At 36.1% G+C, this 19,105-nt stretch overlaps 1 protein-coding gene across 1 annotated transcript in view; it reads right to left on the bottom strand.

The window, feature by feature from the left end:
- Positions 1–19,105, bottom strand: part of FREM1 (FRAS1 related extracellular matrix 1) — a 272,527-nt gene that overhangs the window by 84,942 nt on the left and 168,480 nt on the right. Inside the window, exons 20-24 of the mRNA XM_079926359.1 lie at positions 17,981–18,160; positions 13,969–14,154; positions 8,534–8,730; positions 4,671–4,893; positions 1,386–1,530 (exon numbers count right to left, since the gene is read on the bottom strand). Of these exons, the coding sequence (XP_079782485.1) occupies positions 1,386–1,530; positions 4,671–4,893; positions 8,534–8,730; positions 13,969–14,154; positions 17,981–18,160 (931 nt within the window). The remainder of the gene's footprint in view (positions 1–1,385; positions 1,531–4,670; positions 4,894–8,533; positions 8,731–13,968; positions 14,155–17,980; positions 18,161–19,105) is intronic.

Genomic DNA, 19,105 nt, shown 5'->3' with positions numbered 1-19,105 from the left:
GTACCAAGAAGCAGACAATTCTCTCCACCCAGCACCTGAGAAGAGTCGGACTTCCTAAAGTTCTAACCTTGGACAGTTCTGTACAGTTTCCAATAAAAAGAGAAATGGCTAGAGCTATAGAAATATAATTGATGAAGACTCTGTACCCTATGACCAAACTCTGATCAGCTACAGAGGGAGACACCGAGAAAGTCTGCAATTAATAATATCAGTACAGAATTTTTAAAAAGTGATCATTTTGACAACAGGTGGCAAGGGGGCATTGATCCCTATGGAACACAGTAGAGGACTGGAGGACAATGAAATACCAAGATGATGAAAGAAGTGTCAGTGATATATTTCCCTCAGTCACTCTTAGTTCAAAGTTTGACCAAATCCACAGTGAGGACTGTCTGCAGTTAATATTACCACACTTTAATTGAATCTATATATTAATTACACTCTGATGTGTGTGCATGCATGTGTTTAAATATTTAGTACACTGTTCATTCTATATTGTATGTTTGGTTATTTTGAATTATTGACAAGTAAATAAAACTTTTAGAGGAAAATCAAATAACTGAAAGGTGGAGAAACCATAATTTTAAAAGACACATGTATCCCAGTGTTCACTGCAGCACTATTTACAATAGCCAGGACACAGAAACAACCTAAAAGTCCATTAACAGAGGAATGGATAAAGAAGATGTGGTACATATATACAATGGAATATTACTTAGCCATAAAAGAAACAAAATAGTGCCATTTGCAGAGATGTGGACAGACCTAGAAACTGTCATACAGAGTGAAGTAAGCCAGAAAGAGAAAAACAAATAACGTATAATGTCACTTATATGTGGAATCTAGAAAAATGGTACAGATGAACTTATTTGCAAAGCAGAAATAGAGACACAGATGTAGAGAACAAACTTATGGATATCAAGGAGGGAAGGGGGAGTGGGATGAATTGAGGGATTGGGATTGACATATATACACTACTATATATAAAATAGATAACTAATGAGAACCTACTGTATAGCACAGGGAACTCTACCCAATTCTCTGTGGTGACCTAAATGGGAAGGAAATCTAAAAAAGGGGGGATGTATGTACACATATAACTGATTCACCTTGCTGTACAGCAGAAACACAACATTGTAAAGCAACTATACTCCAATAAAAATTAATTTTTAAAAGGCTAATTTGAGAATTGTTAAGGAGAAGTTATATTAACTAATATTTGCACCAAAGGTTCTAGGTGCCTGACTAGGTGGGGCAAGTTGTAACATGCAGGAGCTGTCAAAGACTTGTTTCTCTCTTGAGGACACACATTCCATTTGCATCTAGTCTTCCAGACCTCAGAATTTTATACAGAATTTGAAAGGCACTCTTTTCAGGTAGCTTACTTGCTCAGCACTGGTTTCTCATCATTAACTGGGGTGACCTCTACAGAAATGGTTTTAAGTATCTTATGTTTCCCATCCGACAACTGGATTGTAAAGTCATCAGCAAGGCTCTCTGAGTCATCATGCAAATACATCAACCTCATTCCTGGAAAACGGGAAAAAAGAGAGAAAGTAAATCTTTTTTATGATCGAATCACTTCAAAGCACGTCACAGATAATTTGTTTTAACCTCCAAGGCATTGGTATTAGCATTAGCTCATTAATCAATACAATAAGGTTGCATTGATAAATGCATAAATCAAACTGTTTTATGAAGTAAGAGCACCTGTCCTCGTTCAATAAAAGTTCCTATTTAAATAAGTTAGTATTTGATAAGGATCTTATTTACAATCAGTGAGAAAGTAAATATTATTTAATAAACTGCAGGAGAACAATGGTGACAGAGTGTTTAAATGAAACAGAAAATTAGTTCATTACATAGAGAAATTCATAGTTAGATCCCTACCTCGAGCCAACAACCAAAATAAACTCTAGATGAATCAAAACTTAATTATAAAACTATTTCTAAAAACCTATATAACATTTATATGGAAATGCAAGAGACCCAGAATAGCTAAAACAGTCTTGGGAAAAAAAAGAACAAAGTTGGAGGACTCACATTTTCCATTTTCAAAACTTACTGCAAAGCTACAGTAATCAAGATAGGGTAGTACCGGCATAGAATAGATACAGAGGAACCTAATAAAAGAGAGCCCAGAAATTAGCTCATACGTATCTGATCAGCTGATTTTCATCAAGGGCACCAAGACCATTCAATGGGGAAAGAGTAGTCTTTCAATAAATAGTGCTGGGACAACTGGACATCCATAGGCCAAAAAAATGTAATTGGATCCCTACTTCACACTATATACAAAAATTAACTCAAAATGGGTCATAGACCTAAACACCAAGAGCTAAGCTAGAAAAGCTGTTCGAAGAAAACATTTGTGACTTTGGGTTAGGCAATGGTTTTGCAGATAAGACACAAAGTACAAGTGACAAAACAAAACGACAACAAAAACAGATAATTTGAACTCCAAAGGAAACCATCAAGGGAGCAAAATGACAACCCACAGAACTGGAGAAAATATTTACAAATCATATACCTGATAAGGGAGGATCTAGTATCCAGAATGTATTAAGAACTCTAACAACTCAATAGTAAAAGACAGCCCAGTTACAAAATGGGCAAAGGATCTGTGTAGACATTTTCCCAAAGAAGATATAAGAAGATATATAAATAGCCAAAAAACCTATGAAAAGATGCTCAACACCACTAGCTATTAGGGAAATGGAAATCAAAACCACAAGGAGATAGTACTTCACACACACACACTAGGATGGCTATAATTAAAAAGACAGACAATAACAAATGTTGGTGAGCACGTGGAGAAAATGGAATTCTTATATGTTGCCGGTAGAAATGTAAAATGATACAGCTACTTTGGAAAACAGTTTGGCAGTTCCTCAAAATGTTAAACAAAGAGTTACATATGACCCAGCAATTCCACTCCTAGATATATAGCCAAGAGAAATGAATATATAGTATATACCCATATAATAAACTTGTACATGAATGTTTATAACAGCATCATTCATAATAGTCAAAAGAGTGGAAGTGACCCTAATGTCCATCAACTGATGAATGGATAAATAAATTGTGGTATGTCCATACAACTGAATATTATTTTGGCTGCATTGGGTCTTCATTGCTGCACGCGGGCTTTCTCTAGTTGCGGCAAGCAGGGGCTACTCTTCATTGTGGTGCATGGGCTTCTCATTGCAGTGCCTTCTCTTGTTGCGGAGCACAGGCTCTAGGCGCACAGGCTTCAGTAGCTGTGGCATGCAGGCTCAGTAGCTGTGGCACACGGACTTAGTTGCTCCGTGGCATGTGAGATCTTCCCAGACCAGGGATCGAACCCATGTCCCCTGCATTGGCAGGCAGATTCTTAACTAGTGCGCCACCAGGGAAGTCCCAAAAAACTGACTTTCCTGAGAGTAAAATTTGATTTATTATTTCTTTTTCCTTGGCCTTAAATTTGAAGAAAATATTGTAACAATATATTGTATTATTTCCTACACAGGGTTATTCATTTGGTAATACCATCATTTAAGCTCTGGAATTTCTTTCTTTGCAATTGATAAAAACTGAGAAGTATGTTAATTAGCTTTTTCAATTCAAACATGATATGATATTGTGCAACTATTGCAAAATAAACTTTGGGGCAGAGAGCTCTAGTTGGGGAAAGGAAAAATTTAAAGACAGAAAAAAATGTGGAACAAGTGCTAGATAAATCAAACACAGAGAAGGAAGAGTTTGGAGTGTGCAGGTGGGCTCCACAGGGAGGTCGATAGTGAACTGGTTCTGAAGGCTGGTACTGGGTGGCCAGGGGAAGGAGAGGGAAGGACCCCTCAGGCAGGGTGAACGAATACATGAAGGCAGGGCAGGAAGGAGAATGCAAGTAGGCAGTGATTCTAGAGCCAACACACTTTTCTCAAATATTTAAAAGTATTTATATATATATGTTAAATGGGATAAGATCAATTTTTCAGAAAGAGTAATGAAAGAATAATTCAGGCTGCTATTCCAATGTGTCATTTCCTTAAAGGGCAAATTATCTCCTCAGAGAATAATGAGTTATTATATTTGTTCTATATTTGTTTCAAATGTGGATGTTTGGGCAGACAAATCTCTTCAATTTAGTTCCACAATCTCAATAGTTTTAAAAAGAAATTTTTTTTATTATGACATTAAAAGCTTGGGGTAGGGCTTCCCTGGTGGCGCAGTGGTTGAGAGTCCGCCTGCTGATGCAGGGGACACGGGTTCGTGCCCCGGTCCGGGAAGATCCCACATGCCGCGGAGTGGCTGGGCCTGTGAGCCGTGACCGCTCAGCCTGCGCGTCTGGAGTCTGTGCTCCGCAACAGGAGAGGCCGCAACAGTTAGAGGCCCGCGTACCGCAAAAAAAAAAAAAAGCTTGGGGTAAACTACCAAAAATCACAAATACCATTTTTATTGATGCTCGAAAAGTGAAGGAAAACATATTATTTCCTTTTCAATTACCCACTATCTCTAGCTGGGGCTTCATGCCCTGCATTAATCCAGAGCCCAGAGAAAACCCTTGAGGGATAATGAATGTAGGTGAATGCCATTTCTTCACTTCCTCTTTCTGTGATTTATTATTATCTTTCCTGGGTTAAATTATTAAATCAACAACAACAAACAAACTGAAATGAAGCGTGATATACCATTCTTGAGAAGTTCCATAGAAAAGTTGTAAACAAGTTCATGCTTCTGGCCAGGGTTGGGTGATTGCTTATACTGAGGCAAGTCTTTGCTAAACACCCCGTTGATGAGGAGGCCATGACGTGGCTTCTGAGTGACACTGAACAGCAAGGGGTCCTTGGGAATGTCCCGGTCAACAGCATTAATGATGGAAGAATCCAGCTCTCTCATCTGACCCTCACACACCTAAACAAAAACAGGAAAGTCAGCTGCATGCTAAATAAAACCTGTCTTTCTTTTGGCAAACTGCTCAAAAAATAATTTTAACATATCCTATATAATTTTAAGATACCCATGCAAATTTTCCATGAGATGTGTGTGTAATGAGTCCTAAAAAGAAACTGCTGGTTCAATGTGACCTTCGAAGACAAGAACAAATCTATTAATCTTTCTCACATTTTTCTTTTGAAGATTTCAAAGCACTTTATTTACATGAAGGACTAAAGGAGAGATACATAGAATCTCATATATATATTTCATAAGACAAGACAAATCTATTAATCTATTAGATTAATAGACAAGAACAAATCTATTAATCTTCGAAGACAAGAACAAATCTATTAATCTTTCTCACATTTTTCTTTTGAAGATTTCAAAGCACTTTATTTACATGAAGGACTAAAGGAGAGATACATAGAATCTCATATATATATTTCATAACTCAAAGGTTGGGGGAAAAAGCAACCAAAAGGATGCTTGCTTTCTGGAAGTCACCAGGTATAGACCCTGCCTTCAGATCCTAACCTGTTATTTTAATCTCCTGGACCTTGTTGCTTTCATAATTCTTACGTTTCTGTTTTAGAAATGGCACAAATATCTGCTATGCACACTGGGGGTATTAGGTGTTTTTAACTTTTGTCATTGTAGTAAAACCTTCTATGTTTCAATTACAGTCAACAACAGTTGAGAGGATGCTTTTGGATGCACGATAGAATATATTTTAATTCTGGGTCCCTCATCTCTTCCCAGTCTTCACACCTCTAATCTTCCTGAACGACCCTGCACCCCACTTCAGGTTTCATAATCCTTTAAGCATAAAGAGAATTGAATGTTTTTCATTTCATGTAGGATCTAGTTATTTAAAACCATCAGTACCATTAGTACCACTGACACGGTGCTTAGTCATCTTTATCTTCTTTTTCTCATAGCAAGGGAACAAAGAAGTATTTCTGTTTCCTATTGTGAAATATAGCAAGATCTAAATAATATGAGTGTATAAGTTTAACATGTGCTTATTGGGCATTTGCAGTTCACTGGATGCTGTGGGAATACGAATACTCTAAAGGATCAAAGTCAGATGAGAATGTGATGGCCTGTCCATCAATAACTATAACACAAGGAAGAAAATATCTAGTGCTACTAAATATGGATAAACAAGAAGTGCAAAAGAGTGGAAGAGCCCAGGAATGTCTTCGTGGCTGAGTGGACATTTTAGCTTTGAAGAAGACATACGGTTTAGATTTGTGAAAATGGCCTTTCCCTTCAGCCTCTCTTAAGGACTTTGAAGAGAGCCTTTCTGCAACCACTCTTCCCTGAACGTGCATAAAAAAGAATCATAATATCTGATATTTGGGCTAAAATTATGCTGGTTTTCTTATTAAAAACTGAGATGGCATCATAATTTAATACACAATGATAGAATTAGGGAATCATCTTTGATGATAATTTGCCTTTTTCTCCAAAAACTTTCATAAAGCAACTTAAAAAGATGTTCTAATTATCTGTCTTTATAAAGCTTGGGGCTCCTGGACTCACTGTATGGCAACCTTTCTTATTTACAAAATGCTAAATTCATTCACAAGATGACTGGGAAATTTTATTGAAAAAATGTGGGACTCTTTTTTGCACATTCAATTGTTTATTGAGATTATAAAAAATAGGTTTAGATCAAGAGACGTAAAATACAGAAACTCACTAGTAGACAGCTTTGAAATGGATTATAATAACTTAAACTAAAACCTCAATTTTTTCTTTGCAAGTTGCAGCACAACTTGATGGAAGCCCAGCTAGCTACAAAATAAATACACTTTTTCACAAGAAGGCAAAATAAATATGACTATTTTAAAAAATCACTTGAAGCTTAAAGCCAGCTCTGCCAATAACACATGGGGCTCCATATTTGTTACTCTTCAACAGCTTCTCTAAGGAATGCACAGGAAAAAAAAAAGCATGATTGCTTTCAGAGAAGAGCAAGAGACAAATTCCCAGTGGCCTAATTATTTCAGAAACCCCAGTCTTAGACAGATACAAGACAATAGAGGTAGGTATAGAAGGAATCATCTGTAATTCTTTTCTCTCTCTCATAATTACTGAAGTGCCCTCTGGAGAAATCCATGTGCCAACAGAAGAGGAAAAGCAGGAACTGGCTCTTAAGTCTCATCCTGAGGTGGCTTTCATATACCATTAAGATTCAGTAGGAAATTAAAATCAAATAAAGACTTTTGCATTTAGAGTTTGATGATTTTTAGTGCAAAATAAGGCAAGATAATGGTTTCAAAATAGATAATATGTGCTTTGGTCAATGTCTGAAAAAAGATGACAAACATAACAAGACTAATATGAATGACACCTATTTATTAAGGGTTTTCTATGTGCCTGACAATCATGATTGTCATGGCTACCCTAAACGAAGATTTGATACACGTTTTGCAGATGAGCAAACAGAAACAAAGAGAAATAACTTACCCAGGGCCCTACAACTAGTAAAGAGCTACACCAGGTCCCTCTTACTCCAAAGCCTGTGCTCATTCATTTAATCAGGATTTGCTATGTGCATGTCTGTTTTAAATAACTGTATAAACATTAGAACTGTTTAAAAAGGATTATATGCTGATATGAAAATATTTACAATATACGTAATTAAGGTTTTTTTTTTTAAGTAGAGAGTAGGGTATAGTATGATCCCTGATTTGTAGGTAAAAACATACAGAAAAATCATATACACACACACATATCACTGGCATGTGTACAAATTATTTCTGTGGAAATTAATTACTAAAACCTCAACTGATGGGGAGTGACTATGGGTAGGGGCTGTTGAAGAGGGAGAATTTCATACTTCACTGTGTATGCTTCTCAACATTCTAACTTATTTAACCATAGATATTTATTATTATTTTTTAAGACAACAGTTGTTGTCTCAGCAGTGATATGCTGGGCCATTTTAAGTATGTCTGAATTTTTAAATAAAACTAACAAATATTATTATATAATATAAAGACATTTTCAAACTGCATAAAAATAATGGTCCAGATTGTATTTTTTCATTTCATATATCTTTATAAATAGCTGTATAAAAAAAGATGCCTGTGATTCACGAATTAAGAGCCCTTGCTATTATAGCACTGGTTAAGAGGGCACTCTGTGGAATCAGAGCACCTGGGCGCCTATCCCCTGCTTGCTACTTACTTCCAAGCTCTGTGATCTTGGGCCACTAACTTAACCTCTTAAGCCTCATTTTTTGCAGTTATTAAATGGCAATAATAATGCCATCACTCTAAAAGCCTACTGCGAGGATTCAATATGAATACATGTAAAGGGTTTGGAATAGTACCTACAGCCTAGTAAGTACTACATTCTCTATATATGCAACTATAATTGTAACCATGCAATTGTTATATGTTAGCAATTATTATTATCATTACCAACATCACTATTATTAGAAAAATACTTTTCAAGTGATTGCATTACATAACAGGTTACTGCCTTCTCTACTTCTCATCAACTTAAAGTATTAAGTGCACATAGACTAATGTAAATGGGCTAGGTGAAAATAAAAATTAGAAAATGATAAAAGAGAAATTGAAAATTCTGATATCTTTCTTACAGTAACATTCCGCACTATAAAATCAGGAGCTTCGTCATTTGTGGGGTTGATTATAATGTAAAATGGTATCTCCAAGGAGCGTCGTTTCCCATCAGTGACATACACCATGAACTGGTCGGCTGTTGGTTCCATCCTCAGATGCCTGGACTGCACATAGTTAACGTGTAAAGCCTTCATGTCTTTCCACTGAAACGAAGCTAGAGCACACCAAGATGGAGCACATAAATAAGAAAAACGTTTTTTTCCAAGTTACTGGTCCTTAATCCTTAATCCGATAGCCTATTTCTCAGCAGAGGAAATAAGAGGTCATAGCAGTTGACCTAACAATCAGCTTCAGGGGCTGCTATAATCACTATAACCATCAACATAAAAACAGATATCCGTAAATTATAAGGAACAATTAAAATTTTCATGGAGAACGGAAGGGCAATAACTGCTAACTAGGATTATAGGAACTTCATGACCATTCTTTATATACTTGGAATGAATGTCAGAGAGACTTTCCTTCCCTTGATTAAAACCAGTGTTCCTGTGTGAGCAGTTCTTGTCATGCTTGAACAAGAAAGGAACCATCTCTTTCATATAAAGGCAAAACAAGAGTCCATCAATCATCTGCCTACTTGACTACATATCAACTGGTAGGAATGAATGGAATTAACTGACCTGTTATTTTGGTATTCTGACATTGCCTTACATCAAAAGATAAAAATGCTCTGTGTTGTGTATGAGTCACAGGAGAAACTGCATAAACTTTAATGCAATTAATCTTTCTTTCTTCCGACTTTATTGAGACATAATGCACATATTGTCGTGTGAGTTTAAGGTGTATGACGTGTTGATTTGAAACATTCTATACCACAAAGTGTTTATCACAATAAGGTTAATTAACATATCATTCACCTCATACAACTACTATTTTGCTGTTGTTGATATGATGAGAACATCAAAGCTCTACTCTGAAAGCAACTTTCAAGTGTATAATAAGTATTGTTAATTATAGTCATCATGCTATACCTTAGATACCCAGAATTTATTCATTTTATAATTGAAAGTTTGTAGCCTTCAACCAGCATCTCCTGCAACTCCTCACCCTTACCCTCAGCACCTGGCAACCACTATTCTACTCTCTGTTTCTATGAGTTCAATATTTTTAGATTCCACATATAAGTGAGACTGTACAGTATTGGTCTTTGTCTGATGAATTTCACTTACTATAATGCTCTCAGAGGTCCATCCGTGTTGTTGCAAATGGCAGCATTTCTTTCTTTTTCATGGCTGAATAATATCCTAATGTATGTATGTGTGTGTGTGTGTGTGTGTGTGTGTATATATATATATATATATATATATATACACCACATTTTCTTTGTCCATTCATCCATCAATGGACATTTAGGTTGTTTCCATATGTTAGCTATTATGAATAATCCTCTAATGAATATGTGAGTGCAGATATGTCTTTGATATCCTGTTTTCATTCTCTTTGGATATACACCCAGAAGTGGAAGTGCTGAATCATACGGAAGTTCTATTTTTAATTTTTTAAGGAACTTCCATAGTGATTGTACCAATTTACATTCCCAACTAACGGTGCACCAGAGTTCCCTTTTCTCCACATCCTCGCCAGCATTTGTTATCTCTTACCATTTTGATAATAGCCATTCTAACAGGTGGGAGATGATATATCATTGTGGTTTTAACTGGCATCTCCCTGATGATTAGGGATGATGAACACCTTTCCATGTACCTGTTCCACCATTTGTACATCTTCTCCAGAAAAATGTTTACTCAAGTCCTCTACCCATTTTTCAATCAGATTGTTTGGGCTTTCTGTATTGAGTTGTATGAGTAATTTATATATATTAGATATTGATCTCCTACCAGATATATGGTTTGCAAATATTTTCTCCCTTTCTATAGGTAACTTTTTCATTTTGTTGATTGTTTCTCTTTCTGTGCAGAAGCATTTTAGTTTAATGTAGTCCCACTTGTTGATTTTTGCTTTTTTGCCATTGCTTTTGGTGTCAAATTAAAAAAATCATCATCAAGACCCATGTCAAGGAGCTTACTGCCTATGTTGTCTTCTAGGAGTTTTATGGTTTCATGTCTTATGTTCAAGTCTTTAATCCATTTTGAGCTAATTTTTGTTGTGTCATAAGATAGTAGTCCAGTTTTATTCTTTTGCATGTGGCTGTCCATTTTTCCCGACACCACTTCTCAAAGAGACTGTGCTTTGCCCATTGTATATTCTTGGCTCCTTCATTAAAAATTAATTTCTAGGCTCTCTATTCTGTTCTATTGATCTATGTGCTTGTTTTTATGCTAATACCATACTGCTTTGTTTACGATAGCTTTGTAATAATAGCTTGAAATCAGGAGGTGTGATGCCTCCAGCTTTGTTCTTCTTTCTCAAGATGGCTTCGGCTATCTGAGGTCTTTTGTGGTTCCATACAAATTTTAGGATTGTTTGTTCTATTTCTGTAAAAAATGCCATTGGGATTTTGATAGGGATTGCACTGAATCTATAGATAGCTTTGGGCGGTATGGACATTTTAACAATATTAACTCTTTCAATCCATGAACATGGGATGTCTTTCCATTTGTGTCTTCTTCAGTGTCTTTCATCAAGACATCAATTCTATGTCTTATGGTTCTTGGCATATAAATCTTTCACTTCCTTGGTTAAAATTATTCCTAAATATTTTATTGTTTTTGATGCTATAATAAATGAGATTGTTTTCTCTATTTCTTTTTCGGATAGCTTATTGTTCGTGTATAGGAATACAACTGATGTTTGTATGTTGATTTTGTACCCTGAAACTTTATTGAATTTGTTGATTAGTTCTAACAGTTTTTGGTGAAGTCTTTAGGAATTTCTATATATCATATCATCAGCAAACAGAAACATTTTACTTCTTCCTTTCTGATTTGACATCCTTTATTTCTTTTTCTTGCCTAATTGCTCTGACTATGACTTTCAGTACTATACTGAATAGGCATGATAAGGGTGGGCACCTCTGTCTTGTTCCTTATCTTAGAGGGAAAATTTTCAACCTTTCACTGTTGACTATGATGCCAGCTGTGGGTTCTGCATATACAGGCTTTATTATGTTGAGGTATGTTCCTTCTATACACAATTTGTTGAGAGTTTTTAATCTTAAAAGGATGTAGAAATTTGTTAAATGTTTGTTTCTGCACCTATAGAGATGATCATAGGATGTTTGTCTTTCATTCTATCAATGTGGTGTATCACATTTATTGATTTGCATATGCTGAACTACCCTTGCATCACAGATATAAATCCCACTTGATCATGTTGTGTGATCCTTTTAATGTGCTGTTGAATTCAGTTTGTTATTGCTTTGTGGAGAATTTTTGCATCTATATTCATCAAAGATATTGATTTGTAGTTTTTTTTTCTTGTAGTATCTTTATCTGTCTTTGGTATCAGGGTAATACTAGCCTTGTAAAATGAGTTTGGAAGCATTCCCTCCTCTTCATTTTTTTTGGAAGAGTTTGAGAAAAATGAGCGCTAACTCTTCTTTAAATGTTTGGTAGAAATCACCTGTGAAGCCATCTGATCTTGGGCTTTTCTTACTTGGGAGGTTTTGGATTACTGATTAAATCTATTTACTGATTATTGGTCTGTTCAGATTTTTAATTTCTTCATGATCCAGACTTGGTAAGTTTTATGTTCCTATGTTGTCCAATTTGTTGGTGTATAATTGTTCAGAGTAGTCTCTTATGATCCTCTGTATTAGTTGTAATGTTTCTTCCTTCATTTCAGATTTTATTTATTTGAGTTCTCTTTTCTTCTTGTTAAGTCTAGCTAGAAGTTTGCCAATTTCATTTATCTTTTAAAAAATCAATTCAGTTTCATTAATCTCTTCTATTTTTCTGTTCTCTGTTTCTGCTCTGGTCTTTGTTATCACCTTCTTTCTGCTAAACCTGGGCTTAGTTTGTTTTTGTTTTTCTAGTTCTAGTTGATTTACTTTTTTAATGTAGCATTTATCACTATAAAATTTTCCTCTTAGCACTGCTTTTGCTGCATCCCATATATTTTAGTGTGTTGTGTTTCCATTTTTATTTAAGATTTTTAAATTTAATCTTTGACCCATTGGTTGTTCAGAAGTGTGTTGCTTAATTTTCACATATTTGTGAATTTTCTAGTTACCTCCTGTTATTGATTTTAATTTCATACCATTGTGGTCAAAAAAGATAGTTGGTACAATTTCAATCTTTTTAAATTGCTAAGACTTGTTTGTTGACTCATGACATGATCTATCCTGGAGAATGTTTCATGTGCACTTGAGAAGAATGTTTATTCTGCTTTTGTTGGATGGAATGTATGTATATGTCTGTTAAGTTCATTTGGTCTAACATATAGTTCAAGTCTAATGTTTCCTTATTGATTTTCCATCTGGATGATCTATCCATTGTTGAAATTGGGGTACTGAGGTCCCTACTATTATTGTATTGTTGTGTATTATCCTCTTCAAATCTATTAGTATTTGCTTCATATATTTAGGTGTTCCAATGTTGTGTGCATATACATTTACAGTTATTATATCCTCTTGATGAATTAAGACTTTATCATTATGTAATGACCTTCTTTGTCTCTTGTTACAGTTTTGACTTAAAGCCTCTTTTGTCTATTATAAGTATATCTACCTTACTCTCTTTTGGTTTCCATTTGCATGGAATATCTTTTTCCTTCCCTTCATTTTAGGCCTATGTATGTCCTTGAAGCTGAAGTGAGTTTCTTGTAGGCAGCATATAGTTGGGTCTTTTATTTTTCTATTCATTCAGTCACTCTATTAATGCAATTAATCTTAAACCCAGATTCTCTCATATTTAAGATAGATGTACCCCAAAAGGTGCTTAGAGAATAACTCTAAAGTGGTGCCTTTGGACAACTGTGTTTTTGGTGTCTGTTTTTGTTTTGGTTGTTTTCTTTTTGGCTGAAATACCAGAGATATTTCAGTATCTGAGAGGCATTTTGCTTTCAAAATTAATGTCATTACCTTCAACATTTCCATGGTATGTTTCCTAATCTTTTCTGCCCATATCTTTTAAAAGTGTTTAAAAAAACTGTGAGAATGAGACCAGTGAGCTCCACCAGATTTATTCTATCACAGAATTCTGTGTTGCTATCAGGACTTTTAAAAACATTATTTCTTCAATATTTATTCTTATAGTTTTCATAAGTGAAATCTCCATTTATTTTGACGTAAACTCCCATACATGGGGAAATTTTAAATGAAAAATTAGAATGAAAAACAATAATACTCAAAAGTATTGGTAATAATAATAATTCCTTGAGTATATACAGTACTTTGAACATTTCTGAAGTCCTAACCCAGTTATTAAACATGTTCTAACCAATCAGTCACAAACACAGGCTAATTATTGCTGGACACAAAGCCATGACTTACCTATGCTGATGCCCATATTGCTTTTTTCAAAACCTGCAGAAGGTAGTGTGTTTTCAAGGTAGCCGAACTGGGGAGGAGCAACCAAAACAAATTCCAAGTCATCTGCTGCAGTGTCGGCATCAGTGGCAGACAAATGGTTAACAGTAAGGGCTGCTGAGAAACCCTCATCTACAAAGAAGATGGTACCTGCATACAAATAATAACACAATTATGACTTAGTGTGAAATCCTCTAATCAGAATAGTGAGAACAAAAGGGAGTGATTGAAATTCCAATTCATAGAAGCATCCTACATGCAAATATACTTCCATGGGAGATAGTCATTTCCTTTGGCATAACTCTCCTTACAGTGAATATATTCAGGGGTAATGGGGGGAATTTAATTTGACTTAACGGAATTATATTTTTTTCTTGTATAAGCAAGCCAGACAATAATAGAAAGAGAGCAGAAATACTAAATGCTTCAGTACAGCCCTTTAGTCACTCTCAAGGAACTCTGATTTCCCTTGTGTCTACAGAAGTGACAAATGAAACTAAGAATTGCCAAACTGTTTTAATGATAAGTCACTAAATGTGGTCTATGTACTCCTCAAGATCAGTTGTTGCCTCTGTTTGTCAGAGCATTAATTGCCTGAGAACTATTATGAATTGCTCATAATGAACATTTTTTCATGCCTTGGTGCTTAATTATTCTGCAGGGATAATGCTTCCTCCCCAGAACATTGCTTAGGAGATACTTTGCAAATTATAATAACATTCATACATATGTTTGCATTTTTTTTTGAGACACAGAACATATACACAATGCCTATGAAGAGATGACTTTCTAAAAAGCAAATAAGGTCAAGTATATATAAATGGTCTCGCTAATATACTCACTCAATTCTAATAGAAATTATGGATAAAATAAATTATTGGCTCTCCAGCAGGCAAATGATATTTTCCCACGTGAAATAAAACCAGAATATCTGAGGATTGCAATGTTGTCTTCATTCCCAAGTGTGTGCACACACACACAGATACACACACACATACACACACACATACACACACACACATACTTGCATTCTCTCTCCACGGATTTATCTAAATATTTTTTTAACATCTTTATTGGAGTATAATTGCTTTACAATGGTGTGTTAGTTTCTGTGGTACAACAAAGTGAATCAGCTATACATATACATATATCCCCGGATCCCCTCCCTCTGTGTCTCCCTCCCACCCTCCCTATCGCACCCCTCTAAGTGGTCACAAAGCACTGAGCTGATCTCCCTGTGCTATCCAGCTGCTTCCCACTAGCTATCTATTTTGTCTGATATTAGATTTGCTACACCAGCTTTCTTTTGATTTCCATTTGCACAGAATAACTTTTTCCATCCCCTCACTTTCAGTCTGTATGTGTCCCTAGGTCTGAAGTGGGTCTCTTGTAGACAGTATTTATATGGGACTTGTTTTTGTATCCATTCAGCCAGTCTATGTCTTTTGGTTGGAGCATTTAACCCATTTACATTTAAGGTAATTATCGATATGTATGTTCCTATTGCCATTTTCTTAATTGTTTTGGGTTTGTTATAGTACGTCTTTTCCTTCTCTTGTGCTTCCTGCCTAGAGAAGTTCCTTTAGCACTTGTTGTAAAGCTGGTTTGGTGGTGCTGAATTCTCTTAGCTTTTGCTTGTCTGTAAAGGTTTTAATTTCTCCATCAAATCTGAATGAGATCCTTGCTGGGTAGAGTAATCTTGGTTGTAGGTTTTTCTCTTTCATCACTTCAAATATGTCCTGCCACTCCCTTCTGGCTTGCAGAGTTTCTGCTGAAAGATCAGCTGTTAACCTTATGGGGATTCCCTTGTATGTTATTTGTTGCTTTTCCCTTGATGCTTTTAATATTTTTTGCTTTGTATTTAATTTTTGATAGTTTGATTAATATGTCTCTTGACATGTTTCTCCTTGGATTTATCCTGTATGGGACTCTCTGTGCTTCCTGGACTTGATTGACTATTTCCTTTCCCATATTAGGGAAGTTTTCTACTATAATCTCTTCAAATGTTTTCTGACCCTTTTTTTTTCTCTTCTTCTTCTGGGACCCCTATAATTCAAATGTTTGTGCATTTAATGTTTTCCCAGAGGTCTCTGAGACTGTCCTCAATTCTTTTCATTCTTTTTTCTTTATTCTGCTCTGCAGTAGTTATTTCCACTATTTTATTTTCCAGGTCACGTATCTGTCCTTATGCCTCAGTTATTCTGCTATTGATTCCTTCCAGAGAATTTTTACTTTCATTTATTGTGTTGTTCATCATTGTTTGTTTGCTCTTTCGTTCTTCTATGTCCTTGTGAAACGTTTCTTGTATTTTCTCCATTCTATTTCCTAGATTTTGGATATCTTTACTATCACTATTCTGAATTCTTTTTCAGGTAGACTGCGTATTTCTTCCTCATTTGTTTGGTCCGGTGGGTTTTTACCTTGCTCCTTCATCTGCTGTGTGTTCTCTGTCTCCTCTTTTTACTTAACTTACTTTGTTTGGGGTCTCCTTTTCGCAGGCTGTAGGTTCGTAATTCCCGTTGCTTTTGGTATCTGCTCCTGGTGGCTAAGGTTGGTTCAGTGGGTTGTGTAGGCTTCCTGGTGGAGAGGACTGGTGCCTGTGTTCTGGTGGATGATAGTGGATCTTGTCTTTCTGGTGGGCAGGACCGGATCCGGTGGTGTGTTTTTGGGTGTCTGTGACCTTATTATGATGTTAGGCAGCCCCTCTGCTAATGGGTGGGGTTGTGTTCCTGTCTTGCTAGTTGTTTGGCATGGTGTATCCAGCACTGTAGCTTGCTGGTGTTGAGTGGAACTAGGTCTTAGCATTGAGATGGAGATGTTTGGGAGGGCTTTCACCATTTGATAGTACATGGAGCCAGGAGGTCTCTGGTGGACCAATGTCCTGAACTCAGCTCTCCCACCTCAGAGGCTCAGGCCGGAGCACCAAGACCCTGTCAGCCACACAGCTCAGAAGAAAAGGGACCAAAAAAAAAAAAAAAGAAAGAAAGAAAGAAAATAATAAAATAAAAAATATTATTAAAAATTAAAAAAATAAAAAAGTAATAAAAAGAAAAACGAGAACACCCAAATCTAAAAACAAATCCACCAATGATAACAAGTGCTAAAAACTATGCAAAAAAAAAAAAAAAACAACAGACAGACAGAATCTAGGACAAATGGTAAAAGCAAAGCTATAGAGACAAAAGCTATAGAGACAAAATCACAGAAAGAAGCATACACATACACACTCACAAAAACAGAAAAAGGATAAAAATATATATATGTATATATATATATATATATAAGAGGGAAAGAGCAACCAAATCAATAAACAAATCTACCAATGATAATAAGCTCTAAATACTTAACTAAGATAAACATAAAACCAGAAACAAATTAGATGCAGAAAGCAAACCCCAAGTCTACAGTTGCTCCCAACATCCACTGCCTCAATTTTGGGATGATTCGTTGTCTATTCAGGTATTCCACAGATGCAGGGTACATCAAGTTGGTTGTGGAGATTTAATCCGCTGCTCCTAAGGCTGCTGGGAGAGATTTCCCTTTCTCTTCTTTGTTCTCACAGCTCCCAGGGGCTCAGCTTTGGATTTGGCCCCGCCTCTGCGTGTAGGTCGCCTTGAGGGCATCTTTTGGGAAGTCTGAGTTCTTCTGCCAGCATTCAGTAGGTTTTCTATAGGAGTTGTTCCACATGTAGATGTATTCCCGAAGTATTTGTGGGGAGGAAGGTGATCTCCACGTCTTACTCCTCCACCATCTTGAAGGTCCCTCAGATATATCTAAATTTTTAAACAAGTAAATTTTTTTGCCCTGTAATCTTTCATAGATCAGGGGGTTTCCACAAATTTGTACTGAGGCAATTATTGGAAGCAATTCTGTATGGTGGTTTTCTATTTTGACTATATGTAAAGTGCATCATTTCACTGGACCATGGGTATGACACTAGGTGAAATAATAGAACTTTAAAAGAAAAAATTGTCACCTATTGCAATTGAAGGTGATTGGTTGTCCACCGGATACACTGTGATGTTGAGATCATACACTGGAAAGGACTCACGACGAGGAACAGATGGATGAGGTCCATTCACAAAAGGGCCAGCTTCTGTGTCCGAAACTACCAACGTTATGGTGTCAAAACAAGGCACCAGGCCAATCTCACCACCTGGAAGACACAACTAGAGTTTAAGCCTGACTTTTAAAAACATAGAATACCAAGATGAAACCCACTCACATTTGCTCTACAAGCATAAAATGGCAAGGGAAGGAACTTATGTGGTTAAAAGGTAAAACTCAATTTTATCTATGCAATTAAATAGAGTCATAAAAATAACACAAAAATGCTTGCCCATCTGTTGCCTCTGGTGAAATCCCTGCCAGCCATCTATCACCATATGGAGGGGCAAAACAGGGCTAACAAGGGTCTGACAGTTCATAAATGAATAAGGGATAGACACGAAGCTTGACTCGTGATGGCTTCACTCTTCTCTCATAATTATTAGTGTTAGGACCAACCTCAGGGAGAACAGAAGGCACCCTTTTCCCTCTGGTAATTGTCTTCCCATTTGCATTAACCACCTTAAATGAACAACCATTCACTACAGAAGAAGCAGAATAGGTGAAATACAGATATAATCCACATTTTTGTGATTTGTTTCAGTATTTTCCTCATTACATAATAGCCAAGATGTTAGCAAAATAGCAACAGCACCTGGAAAAGAAGTGGCATTTATTTTCATCTTCTGTTTACTCTTTAGAGCTTACAGCTATGGGATTCAAAATGGCCCCAACTTAGGCAACGAGAGGAAGAAGGAAGAAAATGTCAGGACTAGATAGTTTACCAGTAAACAGAACAATCTGCTCTTGGATTACTAACTAACAGCACAGAGGTGGGAATGCTTGCTGTCCAGGGGACAGGAAAGTTCTGCAGATATGCTTTTGATAATTCTCAGGCATCACTCTGAAAGTGCCAAGAGGGAAGCAATTATGTTTGAAGTTTTGATGAGTCTAGGACACGAAAGATCAGGGATGTCATCTCTTTTCACAAGACACATTGGTTAAATCTACAGAGCATTGTGTTTGGCATTATTCTATCTGTTTGAAAAAAATG

Source organism: Stenella coeruleoalba, assembly GCF_951394435.1.
Source record: "Stenella coeruleoalba genome assembly, chromosome: 7".
Lineage (NCBI taxonomy): Eukaryota > Metazoa > Chordata > Mammalia > Artiodactyla > Delphinidae > Stenella > Stenella coeruleoalba.
Note: the sequence above shows the minus strand (reverse complement) of the source record. Positions and strands in the feature narration are given on the sequence as shown.